The sequence below is a fragment of the Sphaeramia orbicularis genome, chromosome 14, assembly GCF_902148855.1.
Source record: "Sphaeramia orbicularis chromosome 14, fSphaOr1.1, whole genome shotgun sequence".
NCBI classification, from domain to species: Eukaryota; Metazoa; Chordata; class Actinopteri; order Kurtiformes; family Apogonidae; genus Sphaeramia; species Sphaeramia orbicularis.
This window is the reverse complement of record NC_043970.1, coordinates 235,770-256,986: the sequence shown is the minus strand read 5'-3', so window position 1 is coordinate 256,986 and position 21,217 is coordinate 235,770. Positions and strand designations below refer to the sequence as shown.

The following is a 21,217-nucleotide window of genomic DNA, read 5'->3' as shown; positions in this document are numbered from 1 at the left end:
AGTCGAGTCGAGCCAGTTCCATGTAGTGGAAATGCAGCATTATAGAATACACAAATTGCAAAAAAATACTGTAACGAATGAATGAACACGTCCAAAACTGCAGCAGGTCCACCATCAGTTCTGTGTCAGAAAGGCTCATTTTCCCAACAGCACGTGAAGGCAGCATACTGAAAGGCCGTCTGTGGGCTGTGTCCAGTCCAGTCCAGTCCAGTCCAGTTCACAGACTCTGTAAGACTCTGTCTCTGCTGGTCCTCTCCTCTCCCTCCTCCTCCTCCTCTTCGTCTCCACCTCTCCGTCTGACCTCTCCGTACATCTGGAAGAACAGCTCCATCTCTCTTTGCAGCGTACTGTTTCGGCGGTCGGCGTCCGCTTTCGCCCGCTCCATGTTGCGGATCTTGATCTCGGCCACGCTTTGGCTGCGTTTCTGCTGCTCCAGACTGACCCTCAGCACTGCCACCTGCCGCTCCAGGACGTCGTTACAGCGCTCCAACCTGAAGCACAAACGCAGGCTTTAAACCAGGACTGTCAAACTCTGTTTAGTTCAGTTCCACATTCAGACCAATGTGAACTCAAATGGACCGGACCAGTCAAATAATGACAGTGAAAAAATAAAATTACATTATGATAATGTTTACATCTACATTTCCTTAAAAATTTGCATAACGTGAACAACCTGAAATGTCTTAAAAAAAACAAGTGCAATTTGAACCATATTCTGCCTCAGTTCATCAGTTTATCGTTTACACGTGTGGAACTGGTGGTGTCGAACTCTGTGTTGTGTTCTTTTAAAGGATGAGACCTGCACGTACGACTTTGGAGGCTGTCTCCATTTATTGTTTTTTTCGTTCCTGACAAAAGTGGCATAAAACACAAAAACCTCCGGTCAGCGACTCCCGTAAAACATGCCCCTACACAAACAAATCATACAGAAATGTGTTTCAGCACATCATAAGCACACCTCGTACAGTTTGGACGAGCCAGTTCATTTAGAAATTAAATTAGCAGAGGCTAAAGACTACGGCCGCTTACCTCTGCCACAGAGAGCCAGAACGAAAGGGAAGAGGCAAAGGAGCGAAACTCTAGTTCTAGTGGGCAGTGTCACACTGTAAATGACTGGTTGGGGAACAGACTCAAATTAAAAGTTCCACATACTGACTCGGAAGCCCATAATGTCAGGTATGAACCAAAAGAAATGAAAATAAATTGCTGTGAAATAATTGACCCTGTTACACGTGTACATTACAACTTATATTACAACTACAAATACACAAAACATTTAATAACTTCATGTACTTCTCTTAAGACATTTCAGGTTATTCACATTTTTTGTGAGACAGTTTGTTAATCTGAACATTTTCATGTAATTTTACTTTTTTAACACTAAAACAAAGATCAAATCTGTAGTTTTCATAATTTATAGGTTATTATGATAATATTTTACTGGACTGACCTGATTGAGATGAATTGTTCTGTCTGTGGAACCTGAATTAAGATGATTTTTACACCATTGATTGTTCATATCTTCAGTGTCATTCATCCTACGGGCCGGATTAGACTCTTTGGCGGGCCAGATTTGGCCCCCGGGCCGCATGTTTGACGCCTGGGCCTTAAACAATGTAGGGAACCTGAATTTTACTGTGAGGCAAGGGCGCCATTAAGGGGTGGGGTGGGGGGTGTGAACATGACAAATTCATGGGGCCCAGTATTCCCGGGGGGCCCATACAGCAGTGGAGGGGGCCTGGAGAATGAAAAATCCAAAACTATTAGAACCTTGGTCTGGACTATAATAAAGCAGTAAAATAAAATAAGATAGTGCACGACTGATTAATGCTATCTTCAGTAGATATCTGCAAAAAAAGCCATCAACATCTTGTCATATTTCTTCACAATCTAATGTCATTTTAGAGTGGAAATATTAGAAATATTAGAAATGGACCCTTTAACAAGCCAAGTTTCTTCTTTTGATGATCTCACCTGAGGTTTTTTGTTTGTTTTTTTTCTAAAGTTACTGTTGGGATACTGATGTTAACTCTCCTCCTCCTCCTTGTGTATATATATTTTTTGTTTTGTTGTTGCTGGTCTCACCTCTGTATCCTGGCCTGGTACTCGGCCTTCTGCTGGGCCATCTGTCGCTGTAGCTCAGCCAGGAGTGACTGCGGGTCTCTGGGCTGCAGCTGAGGCTCAGACCCCTGGAGATCTGGAGGTCCAGAGGGGAGAAACACCTCCGAACTGCCTGTACTCAAAGGGCTGTCACTGGCCTCGGAACAGGAAGTTGGAGAGTTAAAGTGGTGGCCCTCCTCATCTTTGTCATCGTCATTATCACGATGGTCGTTATCACCGATTCCATTCTCCGTTATTCTACCTGATGGTAAACTCGTCGGTCTCTTTGGTGATTTGACAGGACCTACTTTGTCCACAGCATCTGCACTTTCATCCAATGGCAACACTTCACAGGATGACCATGAGGAGGAGGAGTCCACATGTGGTCCCGCCTCCTCTCCGTCACCCTTCTCTTCATTTGCTCCATGCTTTTGTGCAACACCGGTTTCAAACAGGCCACCAGTGATCCCGTCTTTCGTCTGATGAAGGGACACTTTATCCAGGTTGTCGTAGGCAGAGGGGGTGCTGTCCTCCTGGGCCTCGCTGCTGCCTCTGCTGGCCTGCTCTGGTACTCCACCCTCTTCATCAGGAGGTCCTGCTGCAGCCACTGAGCTCCAGAAATCGTCGCTGACCTCGCACAAGCCCGTCCAGGCGTCGGTCCAGCTCAGGAGTACGGGTCTGTGTTCTGGCATCAGTTCCTGCGACTGGAGGCCGGTCGCCGAGGCTTGGGATGATTCTTGGTCAGCGTGGTGCTGGAAACGGAAACTGCGTTGGTCGGAGGGACGCTGAAGGAGGGGGCTGGAGGAGGGTGGAGGGAAGAAGCAGTTGTCAGGATGGGAGGAGGTGTAGCGGTGACCCAGACGCTTCTTCTGACATGAAGGTAGGTCCGATTTTCCAGAGACAAAACTGAAAGAAGAACATGAAAAAGAGAGGATTTCAACAAGGACCCACCCTCCCACATAACTGAAAGAAGCAAAATCATATCAGAAAAAGAAAACAAACTGCTTTAACCCTTTAACCAAGTGTTCTTCAACCTTGGGGTCTGGACCCTACATGGGGTCGCATGGAATTGTCGCCTGAAATTTCTAGTAATTGATGAGAAAAATGTAAATAAATTATTAACAAGTGTTCAGAGAACGCAAACCTCTGCCAGGCACCCCGAACAGTGGGCATGTGTGGATCGACTATTTCTGTTTAAATTCAACAGTTTCCAGGTTGTTCCATACAGCAGAAAAAGTTGAAGCTTGGTCCCAGTCATGTGTCTGTCCAATTAGATTCAATTCACATCAATATTAGTTGAGTTCTAATTTTAAATGTGTGGGAAATGGGATTTTCACTGTTCAATGTAAATGTCCACAGAGTCCACATTCCACAGTGGATGTGGACAATTTAGTTCCACATACAAGAGATTGTTCTAAGCTACAGGTGGATCCAACTGGAGGAGAATCAGAGTCAATTTGAATTTTGGATAAATTTCGGAAAATGTCTCAGTGATGACAGATGGAAAACTGTAGATGTTGTGACCTTGCTGTGACCTTGAACTTTGTCCTACTGGGACCAAAATGGACTGGGTTGGTCCCAGGGCCTAGGCCTATCTGTGGGGAAGATCTGGGAAAGATGGGTGGAAGAGTTTTACACTGAAGATGAGAACAAACAAACAAACACACAAAGCAAAGTGAGCACAGTACCTCCTGGCAGAGGTAATAAAAAATATTTTTAATGATTCAATATATATTTTATTATAATTAAAACATCACACATTTTTCCTAATAAAAATCCAGTCCAAATAAAATGCAGGATAATATCTGAGAAGGCATATCTGGATTGACCTGATCATGTGACCGTATGCGTTACTACCAAGGTTATGATCGTTAATGAAAACTAACGAAATGACGAAAACTAGAATTGTAAAAACATTTTCATTAACTGAAATAAATAAAAACTATAATTAACAGAAAAAAAACGATGACCAACTGAAACTGTATTGTGTGTTTACAAAACTAACTAAAACTTATAAAAATGGATAAAATCCCCTTCGTTTTCGTCTTTGTCAATGTCGAATTGATACGAAATCGATCAAGCAATTTTCTGCGCTGTCACCATATGATATTTAAGGGTCCGTCACTTGTGTTCACTTGTGGTTTCCAGTCGTCTTCTGGTCCCCACTCTACCTGGAAACATGGAGACTAAAGCAGCAGAGTCCTGTCTGGGATTGGTTTGAATAGGAGCACAGAGAAGAAGAGAAAAGAGACCACTGAACTACAACTGAACTACAACTAAACTAAAACTAAGCATTTAGAAAAGAACGAAAACTAATAAAAACTATCAAACCTGCTCAAAAAACGAATTAAAACGAACTGAATTAGCGATAAAAAAAAGTCTAAACTAAATCAAACTAAACTAGAATGAAAAATCCAAAACTATTCGAACCTTGGTTACTATGCTTCAGTCTGCCCAGACACAGTTGAAACCAGACCAAACAGAGAATGGAAAGATTTCTTCACCTGCCTGGCCCCGCTAACACATCTAAGAGAAAAAAGTCTCTGTTTTGAACGTCTGGGGTCACCAGAAGTTTGTGATATTAAAATGGGGTCATGGGCCAAAAAAGGCTGAAACCACAGCTTTAACCCCTGACCTGTCTGTGGTGAGTGCTCTGAATGTAGGATTTATTATTTATATTTAATATTCATTAAAATTCAACCATTTGCTCAGTAGAAAAAATTTCAAATCGTTTTGATAGAATAGATGTTGTTCTTTCCACAGACATCTGAGCATGCTCAGTTCATCCCACTCCACCTGTGGAATGGAGGGTAAAACACAGAGCGGTGAGTGAGACTGACTCACTGTAAAAACAGACAGTTTGGGCTTTTTTATTTTACACCATTTTCTTTGTCATTTTTGTTTTTTGTTTGTGCTGATGTTTTCAGTGTTGTCATGATGTAGTTTTTTTCCATTCTTTTCCTGAGTTTTGACCATGTGACTGCTTTAGTTGTTGTTGTTCAGTGTGTTCCAGTTCACAGTTCCTGTTCAACATCCTAAACCTCTTATTGTTTGACAAGTTTGGACTAAATTGTGCACTCAGAATGTACATGAATAACAGGTCTACATCTACGAGTTTGAGTTGTCCCAGCACACCCCATTCACTTGAACGCAGCTACGTGCCCAGCTAATTTAGGGGAGGAGTTATCAGTGAGTCCGACTGAGTGGACTGGAGACATTTACCGCTGGATCAGAGAGGAGCCACTGAAAAAAGAGATGTGGGATTAACTGGAGGAGCATCTGCTTCTATAAGTGCACATATGCATTCATGTGGTGGACAAGCTGGGCCCTGATGGACCCTGGTGGACACCAGCCGGGCCCTGGTGGACCCCAGCCGGGCCCTGGGGGACCCCAGCCGGGCCCTGGTGGACCCTGGGGGACCCCAGCCGGGCCCTGGTGGACCCCAGCCGGGCCCTGGGGGACCCCAGCCGGGCCCTGGTGGACCCTGGTGGACCCCAGCCGGGCCCTGGGGGACCCCAGCCGGGCCCTGGTGGACCCTGGGGGACCCCAGCCGGGCCCTGGTGGACCCCAGCCGGGCCCTGGTGGACCCTGGGGGACCCCAGCCGGGCCCTGGGGGACCCCAGCCGGGCCCTGGGGGACCCCAGCCGGGCCCTGGTGGACCCCCTCCTCACCACAGTCCTGGTCTTCGGTACCTGTCTGCTGTTCTACTCTATGAAACTGACTGTGAAACACACTCAAAAATCAGTTTTCTTTTACATATTTGAAGGTTTTTCAAAAAAGTAAAACAATAATTACTTTCCCTGGTTACTAATTACATTTATGAAGGAGTAATTTTGTTACTAATTCAATTCCTTTTTTTGGGAAAGTAACTAGTAACTATAATTAATTCCTTTTTAAATGTAACTTGCCCACCACTGCTTAGTATGAGAATAAAAGTGTCGTACCTGTGATCCTGTCCTTCAGAGGCGGCTTGTCCGGACTCTCTGGACCGTTCTGTGATCAGAGGCAACGACAGCTGGCGTAGACAGGGTGGGGGGTGGAGCTGAGGCTGTCTGGAAGCGCAGGGCGACCCACGCAAACCTCCATAAGGACGCATGATGCTGGGGGGGGGCACTTTGGAGAACAGAGGTTCATACTCTCTGATGAGCTCCAGCATCAGCACCTGGACCAGGGCTGCACCTGGGACAGCAACAAAGGACGGAGCGACAGGTCAGAGGGTTCACAGACACAGCGCCGTCTGTGGTTTCAGTACGTCACACTGCAAAAGTCTGAATCTGACCAAGTCTGTGTTTCCCATTTCTAGTCCAAATATCTCATCACACTTTAAATCAGACAGAATCACCTGAAGAGGAACTTTACACTGAGATAGAAGAACGGATTTATAGACAATAGATCTGGAAAATCTGAGTTCAAGATTTCACAAAAAAAAAAAAAAACTGCCAATGGAACGAGTGAAAATGATGTTGGTCAGATTAGTGTAAATCAGATTTTCCAGATCTATTGTCTGTAAATCAGTTCTTCTATCTCACTGAAAAGTTCCTCTTTAGGTGATTTAGGATTTTTTTGTTAATTCAAGATTTTTTTTGTTTAATTTAAGATTTTTGGTTTAGTTCAAGATTTTTTTGCTTAATTCAAGATTTTTTTTGTTTAATTCAAAATTTTTTTGTTTAATTAAATAATTTTTTTTGTTTAATTCAAGATTTTTTGCTTAATCAATTTTTTCGTTTAATTCAAGATTTTTTTTGCTTTATTCAAGATTTTTTTTGCTTAATTCAAGAATTTTTTAATTTAATTCAAGATTTTTTGTTTAATTCAAGATTTTTTGATTAGTTGAAGATTTTTTTTTGTTTAATTCAAGATTTTTTTGTTTAATTCAAGATTTTTTTTTTGCTTCGTTCAAGATTTTTTTGTTTTTTGCTTAACTCAAGATTTTTTTGTTTAATGACAGATTTTGTTTGCTTAACTCAAGCAAAAAAAACAAAAAAAAACCTGCCAATGGAACAAGTGAAAATGATCTTGGTCAGATTTGTTGAAATTATATTTTCCAGATCTATTGTCTAGAAATCAGTCCTTATATCTCACTGAAAAGATTTTTTGTTTAATTCAAGATTTTTTTTTTTTTTTGCTTAAGTCAAGATTTTTTTTTTTTTTTTTTTTTTGCTTTATTCAAGATTTTTTTTTTTTGCTTAATTCAAGACTTCTCTTTAATTTTTTGTTTAATTAAAGATTTTTTTTTTTTTGCTTAATTCTAGCAAAAAAAATAAATCTGCCAATGGAACAAGTGTAAATTATCTTGTTCAGATGACTTTAAATCAGATTTTCCAGATCTATTGTCTATAAATCAGTTCTTACATCTCACTGAAAAGTTCCTCTGTAGGGGATTCTGTCTGATTTTAAGTGTGATGAGATATTTGGACTAGAAATGAGACAAATACACTTGGTCACATTCAGATTTTTGCAGTGCATACACTAAGTCTAAAACCTCTGTCTGTAGAATGGATTGTCTTTGTACCTCCCATGATGCTTTGCGGGTCCTCAGCTTTGGCACGCAGGATGTTTGGTCCAAATACAGTGGCCAAGTTCTGGCAACTCATTTTATTAGTGCTGGAGTAACTCTGGACCTCATTTAAAAACCTGCACATTCACACAGAAGTTTTTAATACTGAACAACACAGAATTTTACGATTTCCTCTAAAATAAATTCTGCGTCAGTAAGCGGTAATGTTTTGGCAACTGGAATGTGTCCCTGTCACATGCCCTTGAACATCATAAATGACATTTTAAAGGTAACAAATAAACTAGAACAGCAGAGTTATTTTTAGGAAATGTTGTCCTACTATAAACTAAATATTCTACTATCATATAAACCAACAGAGGAACAGATGGACTGACCGACAGATGAAGTTCAGCAGGTTGAAGTTCGCAACCGGCAACTCATGAAGAAGATTCCTCAACTCCACCAGACCCTGAGAAAGAAAGAAAGAAAGAAAGAAAGAAACTAAAGGACAGTCTTCCATCCAGTCCTCACTCGTTATTAAACACATCCCACATGAATCTGTCTTTACTGTTAAATCTTTTTACAGACTGACATGAACATGACAATGAATTAAAATAAAGAATACATGAGACTGGAGAAAAGGAAAAAAAAAAGACTGGAGAAAAGGAAAAGGACTTTATAACAAAACAAATGCATTCAAGACTCTTGTTAGATATTGTGTTATATTGTTGTTTTTTGTACAACACTGATGGTATAGTGTTGATAATAAAAGATGGTTTAACCAAAGAAGAAGAAGAAGAAGGAGAAGAAGAAGAAGACGAAGGAGAAAAAGAAGATCCAAGTGCCATCTAAATCTGCACATCAGTTTAACCTTTTTTAAGTCATTTATCACCATTTATTATAATATTATCTTCTATATTTTGCATTTTTCACTTGTAAATCATGTACTTTCCTATATTTAATTTAGATGTTCATAAAAACTCATGTGTCACTCCTGTGGGGGGGGGGGGGGGGCTTCAGGGGTATGGGGTCCAGGGCCCTTTGCCTTGTATGACCGAAGCAGGAGCCTGGTTCTCATTGCCGGCAGTAAGTCAGACCTGTTCCAGGTGCACGTTGGACTCCGGCAGGGCTGCCCTTTGGCACCGCTTCTGTTCATCATTTTTATGGACAGAATTTCTAGGCGCAGCCAGGGGCCGGAGGGGGTCCGGTTTGGGGACCACAGGATTTCATCTCAGCTTTTTGCGGATGATGTTGTCCTGTTGGACTCATCGAACCTGGACCTTCAGCGTGCCCTGGGGCGGTTTGGAGTGGGATGAGGATCAGCACCTCCAAATCTGAGGCCATGGTTCTGGACCAGAAAAAGGTGGTCTGCCCTCTCCGGGTCGGTGGAGAATCTTTGTCCCAAGTGGAGGAGTTTAAGTATCTGGGGTCTTGTTCACAGTGAGGGAAGGATGGAGCGTCAGATCGACAGACGGATCGGTGCAGCGTCTGCAGTGACGCAGTCGCTGTACCGGTCTGTCGTGGTTCAGAAGGAGCTGAGCTGAGAGGAGAAGCTCTGGATTTACCATCAGTCTACGTTCCTACCCTCACCTATGGTCATGAGCTTTGGGTCAGGACCGAAAGGACCAGATCCCGGATACAAGCGGTCCAAATGAGTTTCCTGCGTAGGGTGGGTGGGTCCACCCTTAGGGATAGGGGGAGGAGTTCAGTCAGCAGGGAGGAGCTTGGAGTAGAACCACTGCTCCTCCACATCCAGAGGAACCAGCTGAGGTGGATCACACATCTGTTTCAGATCCTCCTGGACTCCTCCCTGGGGAGGTGTTCCGGGCATGTCCCACCGGGAGGAGACCTGAGGGAAGACCTAGGACACGTTGGAGAGACTAAGTCTCTGGGCTGGCCTGGGAACGCCTCGGGGTCCCCCCAGAAGAGCTGGAGGAGGAGTCTGAGGAGAGGGAAGTCTGGGCGTCCATGATGAGACTGTTACTGGGGGGGGGGGCTTAATATCAAATACTACATTAGCCCTGATTTTCTGATGCTACAAGATGTTCTAAGCACTCCTGTGTTATTTTTTTGAAATTTTCATCCAACCCCCCCTACCCCAAAAATTACTTTTTGAACTCTGAAAATCTCCTCTTTCCCAGCTTCTCCACTCTTCTGTCCAGTTCAGTGTATAAACGTGTTCATGATGGGACAGTTCATGATCCTGTCAGTGCCAGACTGGATGGTCAGAGTACTTTGTACAATGAAAAGTCTAATGTCAAGGTCATGTTGGAGGTCAAAGGTCACTAAAATGCCTAGTTTTTTTCAAAAATTCATACATTCCCACATTTGATCAAATCTGTCCTCACTTCTGTTCCTCTGGTTTCCTGGTGGGACACCCCCCCCCCCCCCCTTTGGCCCTTTACAGACACATTACAGACTACAGATTCAAACATGGACAGAACATTAGTGTGAAGGAAACACCAGCACATATTTAGGCAGGAATCACTAACACTTCATTCATTCATTCATTCATTCATTCATTCATTCACTCATTCATTCATTATCCTCAGTAGGGTCACGGGGGCGGAGCCTATCCCAGCTACTTATGGGTGAAGGCGGGGTTCACCCTGGACGTGTGACCAGTTCATCACAGACTGAACATACAGAGACAAACACACTGTCACATTCACACCTATGGGGGATTTAGATGAACCCATGAACCTATCAGAGCATGTGTTTGGATGGTGGGAGGAGCCAGAGGACCAGTGAGAACCCACACAGACACGAGGAGAACATGTAAACTCCACACAGAAAGACCCCACCCCCATGGACTAAAGGTCCCACCCCCATGGACTAAAGGCCCCACCCATGGGCTGGTGTTGGAATTGAACCCAGGTCCTTCTGTCTGTGGCTCCAGGTCTCTCCTCTGCACCCACAGCACATATACATGTAAATGTCAGTCATGTGAAACTGTCGTCTGTTCTGTGTTCATGTCTGTGCAGAATACATGAGGAAACAGTTGTGTTGAATGTGTCTCATTGAATGTCAGTTGTTTGTGGTCAGTAGATGTGTTCTGAGGAGAGAACCTGAGCCCAACATGTGGAAGAACCCACATGAACAGCTTCATTCCATGAAACATGCATTTGGACCATTTGGGTGACCTTTGACCTAGAACTGGACCTTGACTCTACACCTTTTGTAGTGCACAGCACTCTGAACACATGACATGTGTCACAAAAACACATTTAGGGTCGAGCATGAGCAGATTGACACATTGTACTTTATCAGAAGTGAAGAAAGTTTGAAAGTTGACAAAAATCCCATATTTTCAGGGTTGAAAAAGTAATTTTCGGGGTGGGGGGTTAGGCTTGATTTGAATTTTTTTCACATTTTTCTATTCCCAAGACACGGGAGTGTTAGAAAATCTGAGCTAAAGTTGAATCTTAAAATTTTCCTGAAATAAGCCCCCCCGCTGTTACCCCTGTGACCCAGCCCCGGATAAGAGGAAGATAATGGATGGATGGATGGATGGATGGATGGATGGATGGATGGATGGATGGATGGATGAAAACTCAGATTTAATTCAAAAGTTCTTTTATCAAAACAGAAAAAAAATGAAGAAAAAGCGACATTTTCAGTAAAGATTTCAATATCTGAACATAAACTAAATGATGCAACTCATATCTGATGACCATGGAAAGACGACAAACTGCATCTCACACCAGTTCTTTACATGTAGAGGTAGAAGTAATGATTCTACAGTTTTTAAACATCAGATCAGTAGATGGTGTAGGTCGTCGGTGGATGTTTGGGTCTTTAAGGGTTAAATCAGGTCAAGCTCTACTGAAGGCAATGGTGTGTGTGTGTGTGTGTGTGTGTGTGTGTGTGTGTGTGGGTGTGTTTGTGTGTGTGTGTGTGTGTTTGTGTGTGTGTGTGTGTGTGTGTTTGTGTGTGTGTGTGTGTGTGTGTGTGTGTGTGTGTGTGTGTGTGTGTGCGTGTGTGCGTGTGTGTGTGTGTGTGTGTGTGTGTTACCATCATGCGGTCACTGGTGGACAGTCTCCGTCCACAGAGCAGGAAGTCTGGGTAGTGGTTATAAGGAACAGGAGGTTCAGGCAGTTGTCTGAGGTAGAGCTTCAGCAGTGACGCCACCGTGTGGACGTCTGTGCTACTGCAGGAAAAAACACAACATTCCATTTACAGTCACTGGAAGTCTCACTCCACATAATTACAGCAGCTGCACCTGTAGTATTTAACCTGGAGTAATGAATAATATTAATTCAGAGATATTTAAAGGTCATAATAGGAAATGTGTGTAACTTTAATTACAGACCCTCATCAGATATGACATCACAGCCTGGTACGGCAACTTACCAGCCCAGCTGAAGGACAGGCTGGACAATATGCACAAAACAGCAACAAAGATTATAGGTATGAAAGAATATCAGTCTATAGATAATCTGTAGAACCAGTCGGTCATGAAACAAACAACAAAAATCTCTTCAGACCCGACTCCTCCATGAAGAAGAGCTTGAAGAATTGTTCACACTGTTGGTTCTGGTGAACGCATGAATCCACTATTATTAAAATCTAAAACTTTAAAACTCATTGACCTTGTGGAGTTAAAAACTTTTCAAATAATGTATAAAACAAAGAATAACTGACTGCCGGGTAATATTCAAGAAATGTTTTGTGAAAGAGAGGGAGGCTATGATTTAAGGGGAAAGTTACAGATTCACAAAGTTAAAAAGTGTCTGTATGGCCATCTGTGGAGATAAATCAATTATACATAATTCATTTAAAAAAAAAAAGATATAAAGAATTGTTGTGAGGTCCAGTATTTAATGACACTGAGGCCTGTTTGTTTATGGATGATGTTGAATTGATAAATCTGCTGTAATTACTGAAGAAATCTGTTCAATTGTTGAGTCTGTTTGTATGACTGCACTGCCATGATCTTATTAATGTGTATAATTCAATTAGTGCATTCTGGATTAGTTGTGGTTAAATGTTAAAATGAGAAAACATGTATTGTTTGATTCTTGTATTAAGTTAGTGATAAAAATGTAAAAGCACTGAGGGGTTGGATTAAATAAGTTTACACTTCTTCCTACTCCTTTTCGACCATGTACATTTAAACATGTACTTGAGGATAGATTCTGTTCATTTAAATGTTATTTTGTTTTTGTCTTATTTGGCTTTGTTTTGCTTTATTTTGTTTCTTTGCATGTTTTACATCACAGGTGTTAAATATGCGTCCCAGGGGCCAAATCTGGCCCACCAAAGGGTCCAGTCCAGCCCCTGGGATGAATTTATGAAATGCAAAAATTACACTAAAATATGAACAATCCTTTTAGTTCAGGTTCCACATTCAGACTAATTCAATCTGAAGTGGACAGGACCAGTCAAATGCTATCATAATAACATAGAAATAATGTCACGTTCAAATATTTGTCTTTGTAAATGTAAATATTTTCATATATTAACACAAAAGCAAAATTTAATTTTGCAAAAAATTGTGAATAACCTGAACAAATATGAACAGCCTGAAATTTCTTAAGAGAAGTCAGTACAATTTTAACAATATTCCACCTGTTATTAAATGTTTTGTGTGTTTGTAGATCCACTGTGATCTGTAAGTGATAATGTACATGTGGAAATGATAAACATGAGGCAGAATAGTGTTAAAATTACACTTATTTTTTCAGTTTGTTCATGTTATTCACATCTTCTGGAAGGATAGTTTGTAGATGTAAACTTTTTCATAATGTAAATTTACTTTTTTCGCTCTAAAACAGAGAAAAGTTTGGAGTTGACATAATTTATATATTATTCTGTTATTATTTTACTGGTTGGGCCCACTGCAGATCAAATTTGGCTGAATCTGGCCAGTGAACTAACATGAATTTGACACCCCTGTTCTAAATAAATAAATAAGATATAACACATCAAGTTATTTCTTCAGCACTGTTTAATGCATATCCAACATCTGCCTTGTTTGGGCTATTTGTTTGGCTATAACTGCAACACCCTCCACCCCCCCCACAAGACTTTACTGGGTGGTGTTGGTGTGAAATCACAGTCCCAGAAGTGCTGTTGCTCATCTCTGAGTTTTAACTTGTTGTACCTGTCAAATGAAGGTCTCTCCCCGGCATCGAATGCTTCCTGCAGTTCTTTGACCAGACTGGCCTGTCCAGGCTGTCGAAACAAGCCCACCTCATGAAGGCCACGCTCTCGGATGAAGGTGACACACTGTTCCACCACCAGAGGAACCAAACGCACCCCGTAGCGCCGCTCATACAGAACCGTCTCCTCCAGACGCTGACCAAAAACCCCTGCACAAGGAGGAAGGCAACAGTGGATCAACTGACGGAATCTAGGGTTAAATATGAACCAAAACATAGAATAGAATAGAATAGAATAGAATAGAATAGAATAGAATAGAATAGAATAGAATAGAATAGATCTGTATTATCACTATCACAGGAACAATGAAAATCAGTTTAGCAGCAAAAACAGTTAGTGCAAAAAAGAACTGAATAAAAATATCACACAAAATATTAAAGACAAATGTAAGCATGTACAAAAGCTACAGGATAAAATATTAAATATACGACTATAGAACTACAAAAAGTACTGAATTATACAGTCTGGATTTGACCAGCTCTGTATGTAAAGTGTCATGAGATAACTTTTGTAATGATTTGGCGCTATAGAAATAAAATTTGATTGATTGATTGATTGATTGATTGATTGATTGACAAAAAGCGAACTCTATACTTCAGATGAGAAATATGTACAGCAAATGAGTATATATACTGGTTATATAGGATATATACAGAGGTGCAGTCCAAGGTGCTCAGGGGTATACAGAGTATATCTACTTATTTTTCAGTCGTACACCCTTTTCTAAATCCCTCTGATGTGTTCCATTCAGTCATACTTGAGCTCATTTGCTCATTTTTTCCCCTCGTATGTTGAAGCCATGACCCGCCCTACTCTGCCTCTAATTGGCTAGTACTCACTGCCTTCACTGATTAGATTGGTTAACTTTAGGCATGAGGACTGATGAACCAATCAGAGGCAGAGTAGGGCGGGTCATGCCAAGGAAAATACTGCTAACTAGCGCTGTCCACCTCTGGAACCTGATTGGACACCTCCTCAGGTGCCAGTGCCACCCCAGTTGATTGACAGGTCACTGCACGGCAGAATGAACGTCTTTCAACTGAGTGACACATTTGAGAGAACCGTCTTTCATAGAACCCATAATTCTGAGGTCAGTTTTAAGGTGGTTTCAGAATGAGTCACTGTTTTAAACTAGTGGAGATATGACTGCACATGTAGAGATGAGATGGACTCACCAAGAGTTAAACTGTGTGAGGAGACTAACAGTACAATAGGCTAACAGTGCGATAGGCTAGCAGTACGATAGGGTAACTGTACGATAGGCTAGCAGTACGATAGGGTAACTGTACGATAGGCTAGCAGTACGATAGGGTAACTGTACGATAGGCTAGCAGTACGATAGGGTAACTGTACGATAGGCTAACAGTACGATAGGCTAACAGTATGATAGGCTAACATTACGATAGGCTAGCATTACGATAGGCTAACAGTACCATAGGCTAGCATTACGATAGGCTAACAGTACGATAGGCTAACAGTACGATAGGCTAGCATTACGATAGGCTAACAGTACGATAGGCTACCAGTATGATAGACTAACAGTACAATAGGCTAACAGTATGATAAACTAACAGTATGAAAGAATAACCTTATGAAAGGTTCTCCTATGTTTGCCTCATGTTGAATCCGTTTCCATTCCTGCAGCTGCTTGTGTGTCCAGTAAAACCTACAAACTGCTCCTGATCAAGTCATGATCATTTTATAATAGTGAGCAAATACTACTGATGGATATTTCGGTCAAGTAAATAGAGTAGTCTGACATGTCACTGTTTCCAAAATGGTGTTTTCTGGACTTAAAAAAAAAAAAAAAATAGAAGCCAAAAATTGAGAGCATACCCACTTCTCCAGGGACCACTACACTACTAAATACATATACAGATAATATAGGATATATATACAGGTAACATAGGATATATACAGGGTTAGAGTTAGGGTTAAATTCAATCCCACTGTGTCCATATCTGAAATGATTAATTCTACTCATGTTTTTTTTTTTTTGTCCTGGAAAGACAGAACTGAATAACTTTAACATTGTCCATAATCTGCTGCCAAGCTTCTGATCCTGTTCCTCCAAAAATTAATTCCTGGTTTGTTTGTTTTATGTTTTTGTTTTTCTTTTGGTCATTTGGGAGCAGAAGAAGACTCTCAGAATCGATGTGACATTCATTCATATTATGTGTGCACACCTGTGAAGGGGATCCAGGCTCCCTTATTGAGACTCTTCAGCCATTCGTCACCCTGACCGGCACTGTTGGACAGGAAGAAGTAAGAGCCTGGACTGGCCAGCACATCTCTGTTACCTGCACAAAAACATGAAACAGTTTCTATTGTTTAAGATGAGACCGACCAAAGGTAACTGTCAATCCAGGACTCTTCCAATAAGGATTTCATAGTATGTCCTTTGAGGTCTGGAAACCAAACAGGAGCAGATGTGTACAAACGGACCTCACCTGCCAACACTTCCTGGAAACTCTGCCCACACAAACACACATCACATGTGGTCTGCTCACTGAAAAAGCTTAAACACCACCTAACTGGGCTAAGGTAGCGCTAATGCAGAGTATTAGAATGATGTCCTTTATTTATACAGTGATAAGTCAGCTAATATACACCCCCCCCCCCCCCCTTTATTTATTTATCTATTTAAATGATACACATTGAAATTCAATAAATTGGTCATTACAATATTGAGAATGACTTGAAAGTTGCTTTATAACAGTACACAGCTTACTTTTTTTTTTTTTTTAATGAGTGAATCAAATTTAATGTTTATGAAAAAAAATACTGTGATACAGTTTTTTTGTGTGTAAAATAAGAGTTGCATGAAAACAACTGGATTCAGTCAACATCTGGTAGGTCATGAATATAATTTAATCTAATCTGCTGTTGTACTATTTAAATATTTTGAATTGTATATTTCCCTTTTTTTTCTACAAAGTGCATCAGAATTTATTTGTGTATACAGTGACAATAAAAGGAATCTTAATCTTAATCATGTTTTTTTCTCTTTGTTGTTGTGTTGTTGGGCTGACTATTAACACACTTCCCCAAATGTGCAAATGTTTGTATAAAACACAAAACACACATTCTGTTATCTGTAGTCTGAGGGGCCACAGAGCCTGAGTCAGCACTTCACAGATGTCAACCAAGGACAACCTGCACACTGACATGGTGGGATTAATAAGTAATACACTGATGGGGTGTGTGTGTGTAGGTGTGTGTGTGTGTGTGTGTGTGTGTGCCAAGGTTATAAGGTTTTGGATTTTTCATTCTAGTTTTATTTAGTTTAGACTTTTTGTCTCTAATTCAGTTAGTTTTAACCCTTTCATGCACAGTGGTCAGTCCAGTGGTCAGTCCAGTGGAGTGCTCTTGTATATTCATGGGTTTTATTGTTTTAGTTCCATATCAACCAACACAGTGGACACTTATGCACCATCCCATAATACACTGACATTCATACAATTACGGTAATTTTATGTTCTTGATAAACCTGATTTGCAGTAACATGTTTGAGTATAAACTAATTGCTCGTTGTCATTAGACTGTAATTAACAGTTTTCTTAAAAAGATTATTTTGCATATTATCTCCATGAAGTCAGTAATAACTTGTAGTAGAGTTTGATCAAATGTGAGAAAACATCAGATTAGCTGCATAAAAACTGTTTTTGTTTCATAGTTTTCACACAGTTTATCACTTTCTGTTACTGCGTTTTAAATACAAGTTTCTTTGCTTCAAAAATTAAACACGTGGTGTCCAGTTGAGTGGACATTTCTGTAACTATAAAAAACAGGTTCATTAAAAAAATTCAATCACATTGGTTTTTTCAAGTGTAAGGAGGAATTAAAACACTCAGGAAAAAAAATCTTGACTAAGGCTCTCATAATTTGTGCATTAAAGGGTTCATTTGTTTTTAGAGCAGGTTTGTTAGTTTTTATTAGTTTTCATTATTTTCTAAATGCTTAGTTTTAGTTTAGTTTTAGTTTTTTTTTTAAATCTCTTTTCTCTTCTTCTCTGTGCTCCTATTCAAATCAATCCCAGACAGGACTCTGCTGCTTTAGTCTCCATGTTTCCAGGTAGAGTGGGGACCAGAAGACGACTGGAAACCACAAGTGAACACAAGTGACGGACCCTTAAATATCAGATGGTGACAGCACAGGAAACTGCTTGGGGAAATAAACCAATTTTATATCAATCCGACATTGACAAAGGCGAAAACAAAGGGATTTTATCCATAATTTTTATCCGTTTTAGTTAGTTTTGTAAACACACAATACAGTTTCAGGTAGTTATGGTTTTTTTCTGTTAATAATAGTTTTGATTTATTTCAGTTAACGAAAATGTTTTTACAATTCTAGTTTTCATCATTTCATTAGTTTTTGTTAACAATAAGTACCTTGGTGTGTGTGTGTGTGTGTGTGTGTGTGTGTGTGTGTGTGTGTGTGTGTGTGTGTCTCACCTTTGTGGCCGGTGCTGTCATGTTTCCAGGACTTGAAGCAGCTGAGTCCCATACTGCACCACTGGCCTTCCCTTCACAGTTGGGTTCAGTCTGGGTTCTTCACAGATGGGTTCAGTCTGGGTTCTTCACAGTCGGGTTCAGTCGTGGTTCTTCACAGATGGGTTCAGTCTGGGTTCTTCACAGATGGGTTCAGTCTGGGTTCTTCACAGTTGGGTTCAGTCGTGGTTCTTCACAGTTGGGTTCAGTCTGGGTTCTTCACAGATGGGTTCAGTCTGGGTTCTTCACAGATGGGTTCAGTCGTGGTTCTTCACAGTTGGGTTCAGTCTGGGTCCTTCACAGTCGGGTTCAGTCGTGGTTCTTCACAGTTGGGTTCAGTCTGGGTTCTTCACAGATGGGTTCAGTCGTGGTTCTTCACAGTTGGGTTCAGTCTGGGTTCTTCACAGATGGGTTCAGTCGTGGTTCTTCACAGTTGGGTTCAGTCTGGGTTCTTCACAGTTGGGTTCAGTCTGGGTTCTTCACAGTTCGGTTCAGTCTGGGTTCTTCACAGATGGGTTCAGTCGTGGTTCTTCACAGTTGGGTTCAGTCTGGGTCCTTCACAGTTCAGTTCCGTCTCGGTCCTTCACAGTTCAGTTCAGTCTGGGTTCTTCACAGTTCGGTTCCGTCTGGGTTCTTCACAGTTGGGTTCAGTCTGGGTTCTTCACAGTTGGGTTCAGTCTGGGTTCTTCACAGTTTGGTTCAGTCTGGGTTCTTCACAGTTCGGTTCAGTCTTGGTTCTTGTCACCGTACAGACCCTCAACAGCATTCACACTCACTGTGGTCTTTGGTTTTAGGATCTGAAAGGATTCTATGGCTTCACATCAACACCTTCTTGGTGGACGTAGACTTTTCAACATGGTTTCCTGAACAATATTTAAAGTTAAGGAGTGGTCTCAGATAAATGTAGAGTCTTTATTTAGCTTTTATTTTTAGAAATCGTCCTAAAACAAGCTGTGTGGAGATGTTCCACTCTGAATGGATGGTACTAGGTCAGTATTGATGGGGATTTTTTTTTTCTCTCTCCTGTAGATATTTCAACCTTTCAACACAAATGTCAATAAAATACAAGACCTGCAGAGTAGTTACAAAACTTTCAGAAGGCCCTTTTGGCATTGAGTGACACCTCAGATTTGTTGAGATGATTGATGCAAAAAGTATTCCACTTTCAAACCAAAAAACAGATGCTCGTCCTTGAACTAAGAGGATGTTAAAAATGAGACATTTAAGTTTGGGTTTGGAGTCTCGGTCGATCATCCACCTTATGACAGAGTTCCTGGTGAACAGAACTGACCCAAAGAGGTTCCCACAGGAGGGTGAGGTACATGATGGTGACAGTTGGAGTTTCAAAGGGTCACCAGTCTCATGGATTATTTCCCAAATCGTCTTCCCAATCAGCCATGTTTCCTAGAGAGCACATGTCCACGTCACTGTTGAATCATTCCCAACAGTTCGACGATCCTGCAGGAGCAAGTGCGATGACAGCAGATGTGAGTGTTCTACGGCTTCATGGAAGCAAAACGGCTCATTTGTGCTTGAAGTTTCTGCTCATGGTGGACACGTCGGGTCCATCCTGGTCCAGCTGTTCCTCAGATGTTGATGATCTCATGTCATTCAGGCCTGAAGCTACAGTGGGATCAGTCTTCATTCATGAACAGAAGAACATCCTGCCTGTCTGTCTGTGGGCTTTTTAACGGACTTCACTGTCTGAGACCAAAGCAGCGCTCTGTCTTTGTCTTTGTCTTTTTTCTCTCTCTCCGTCTCTTTCTCTCTCTCTGTCTTATTTCACATCTTCCTATGATTGTTCTCTCTGTTTGTTCTTCTGTACATTTTATCTCTGAACATGTAACTCATTTTCTTGTCGTCCACCGTCCAGCGACTCCAACTACTCCACCGTCCACATGGAAGGTCTTTCCTTTCTCCGTCCTCCGTCTGTCTGTCTGTCTGTCTGTCTGTCTGTCCTCAGATTTATGGGCTTTTTAACTGTCGTCCTGCTCCATCTCCAAAATGCCGTCTACACACCCTCGCCATGGTCTTCATCACCCCGTCCCTCGTCTTCCTCGTCTTTTCCTTCACTCCTTCCCTTTCAGTCTTTCTCTCCCGTTGTCCCTCTCTTTGTCCCTGTCTAGCTCGTCCTTCCTTCTCATTCCCTCTCTCTCTCTCTCTCTCTCTCTCTCTCTCTCCCCATTTCCCAGCAGTGTGTGTGCCCCCTTGTTGCCCCACTCCCCATTTACCTCATCAATAACCATGCCGTGAGTGTGTGTGTGTGTGTGTGTGTGTGTGTGTGTGTGTAAAGGCTGTGCATTAGGAAAATTGGTTCTCTGCGACGCAGCGCTGTTTTACCAAAGTAATCACAGCTGATGGTGAGAGAGAGAGAGAGAGACAGAGAGAGAGAGACAGAGAGAGAGAGAAAGAGGATGGGATGGTCTGGCTCAAATTTTTGCTGCTGCTGAAGTATGGTGTACTGCAGCACACACACACACACACACTGTCGCCATGATTCAAGTTGACATAAAAGTGAGAGAGGCAGGTCGGTCCAGTCAACTTTTGAACTCAATTAAAGTATGAGGATGATGATGAACCTCTGTCTCTCTCTCTCTCTCTCTCTCTCTCTCTCTCTCTCTCTCTCTCTCTCTGTTGTCCAATACAGTCTAGTGCAATGAGACTTATTGGTCTGAAGAACAATACAGTATCGACTGCATTCATACTAATCAATAACAGCCATTTAATATTAACAGCTGAAACTCACCTGACACATTTTCTATTATCGCATTTTCATCAACTGTCTTTTTTTTTTTACATATCAGACAATTTTAGATATAGATAGAACGATAGATAGATAGAACGATAGATAGAACGATAGAACGATAGAACGATAGATAGAACGATAGATAGATAGAACGATAGAACGATAGAACGATAGAACGATAGATAGATAGATAGATAGATAGATAGATAGATAGAT

General features: G+C 41.4%; 1 protein-coding gene across 1 annotated transcript; it reads right to left on the bottom strand.

Moving 5' to 3' along the window:
- Positions 1 to 217: 217 nt before the first annotated feature.
- LOC115433200 (rho GTPase-activating protein 22-like) lies at positions 218 to 18,276 on the bottom strand. The gene is made up of 9 exons (XM_030154483.1): positions 18,220 to 18,276; positions 15,949 to 16,062; positions 13,704 to 13,911; positions 11,612 to 11,747; positions 7,993 to 8,066; positions 7,613 to 7,734; positions 6,045 to 6,279; positions 2,086 to 3,006; positions 218 to 491 (listed from the first exon to the last, which is right to left on the bottom strand). Exons 1-9 carry the CDS (start codon positions 18,269 to 18,271, stop codon positions 218 to 220), a joined length of 2,136 nt encoding a protein of 711 aa, XP_030010343.1. The 5' UTR covers positions 18,272 to 18,276.
- Positions 18,277 to 21,217: the final 2,941 nt, after the last annotated feature.

Excerpts from the sequence above, each read along its gene's own strand:
- LOC115433200 (XM_030154483.1), bottom strand. The coding sequence starts at position 18,271 with ATGGGACTCAGCTGCTTCAAGTCCTGGAAACATGACAGCACCGGCCAC. Across the intron at positions 16,063-18,219 it reads TGACAGCACCGGCCACAAAG|GTAACAGAGATGTGCTGGCC; the intron begins GTGAGACACACA and ends GTTTTTGTGCAG. Across the intron at positions 8,067-11,611 it reads CCACCAGTGACCGCATGATG|GGTCTGGTGGAGTTGAGGAA; the intron begins GTAACACACACA and ends TTTCTTTCTCAG.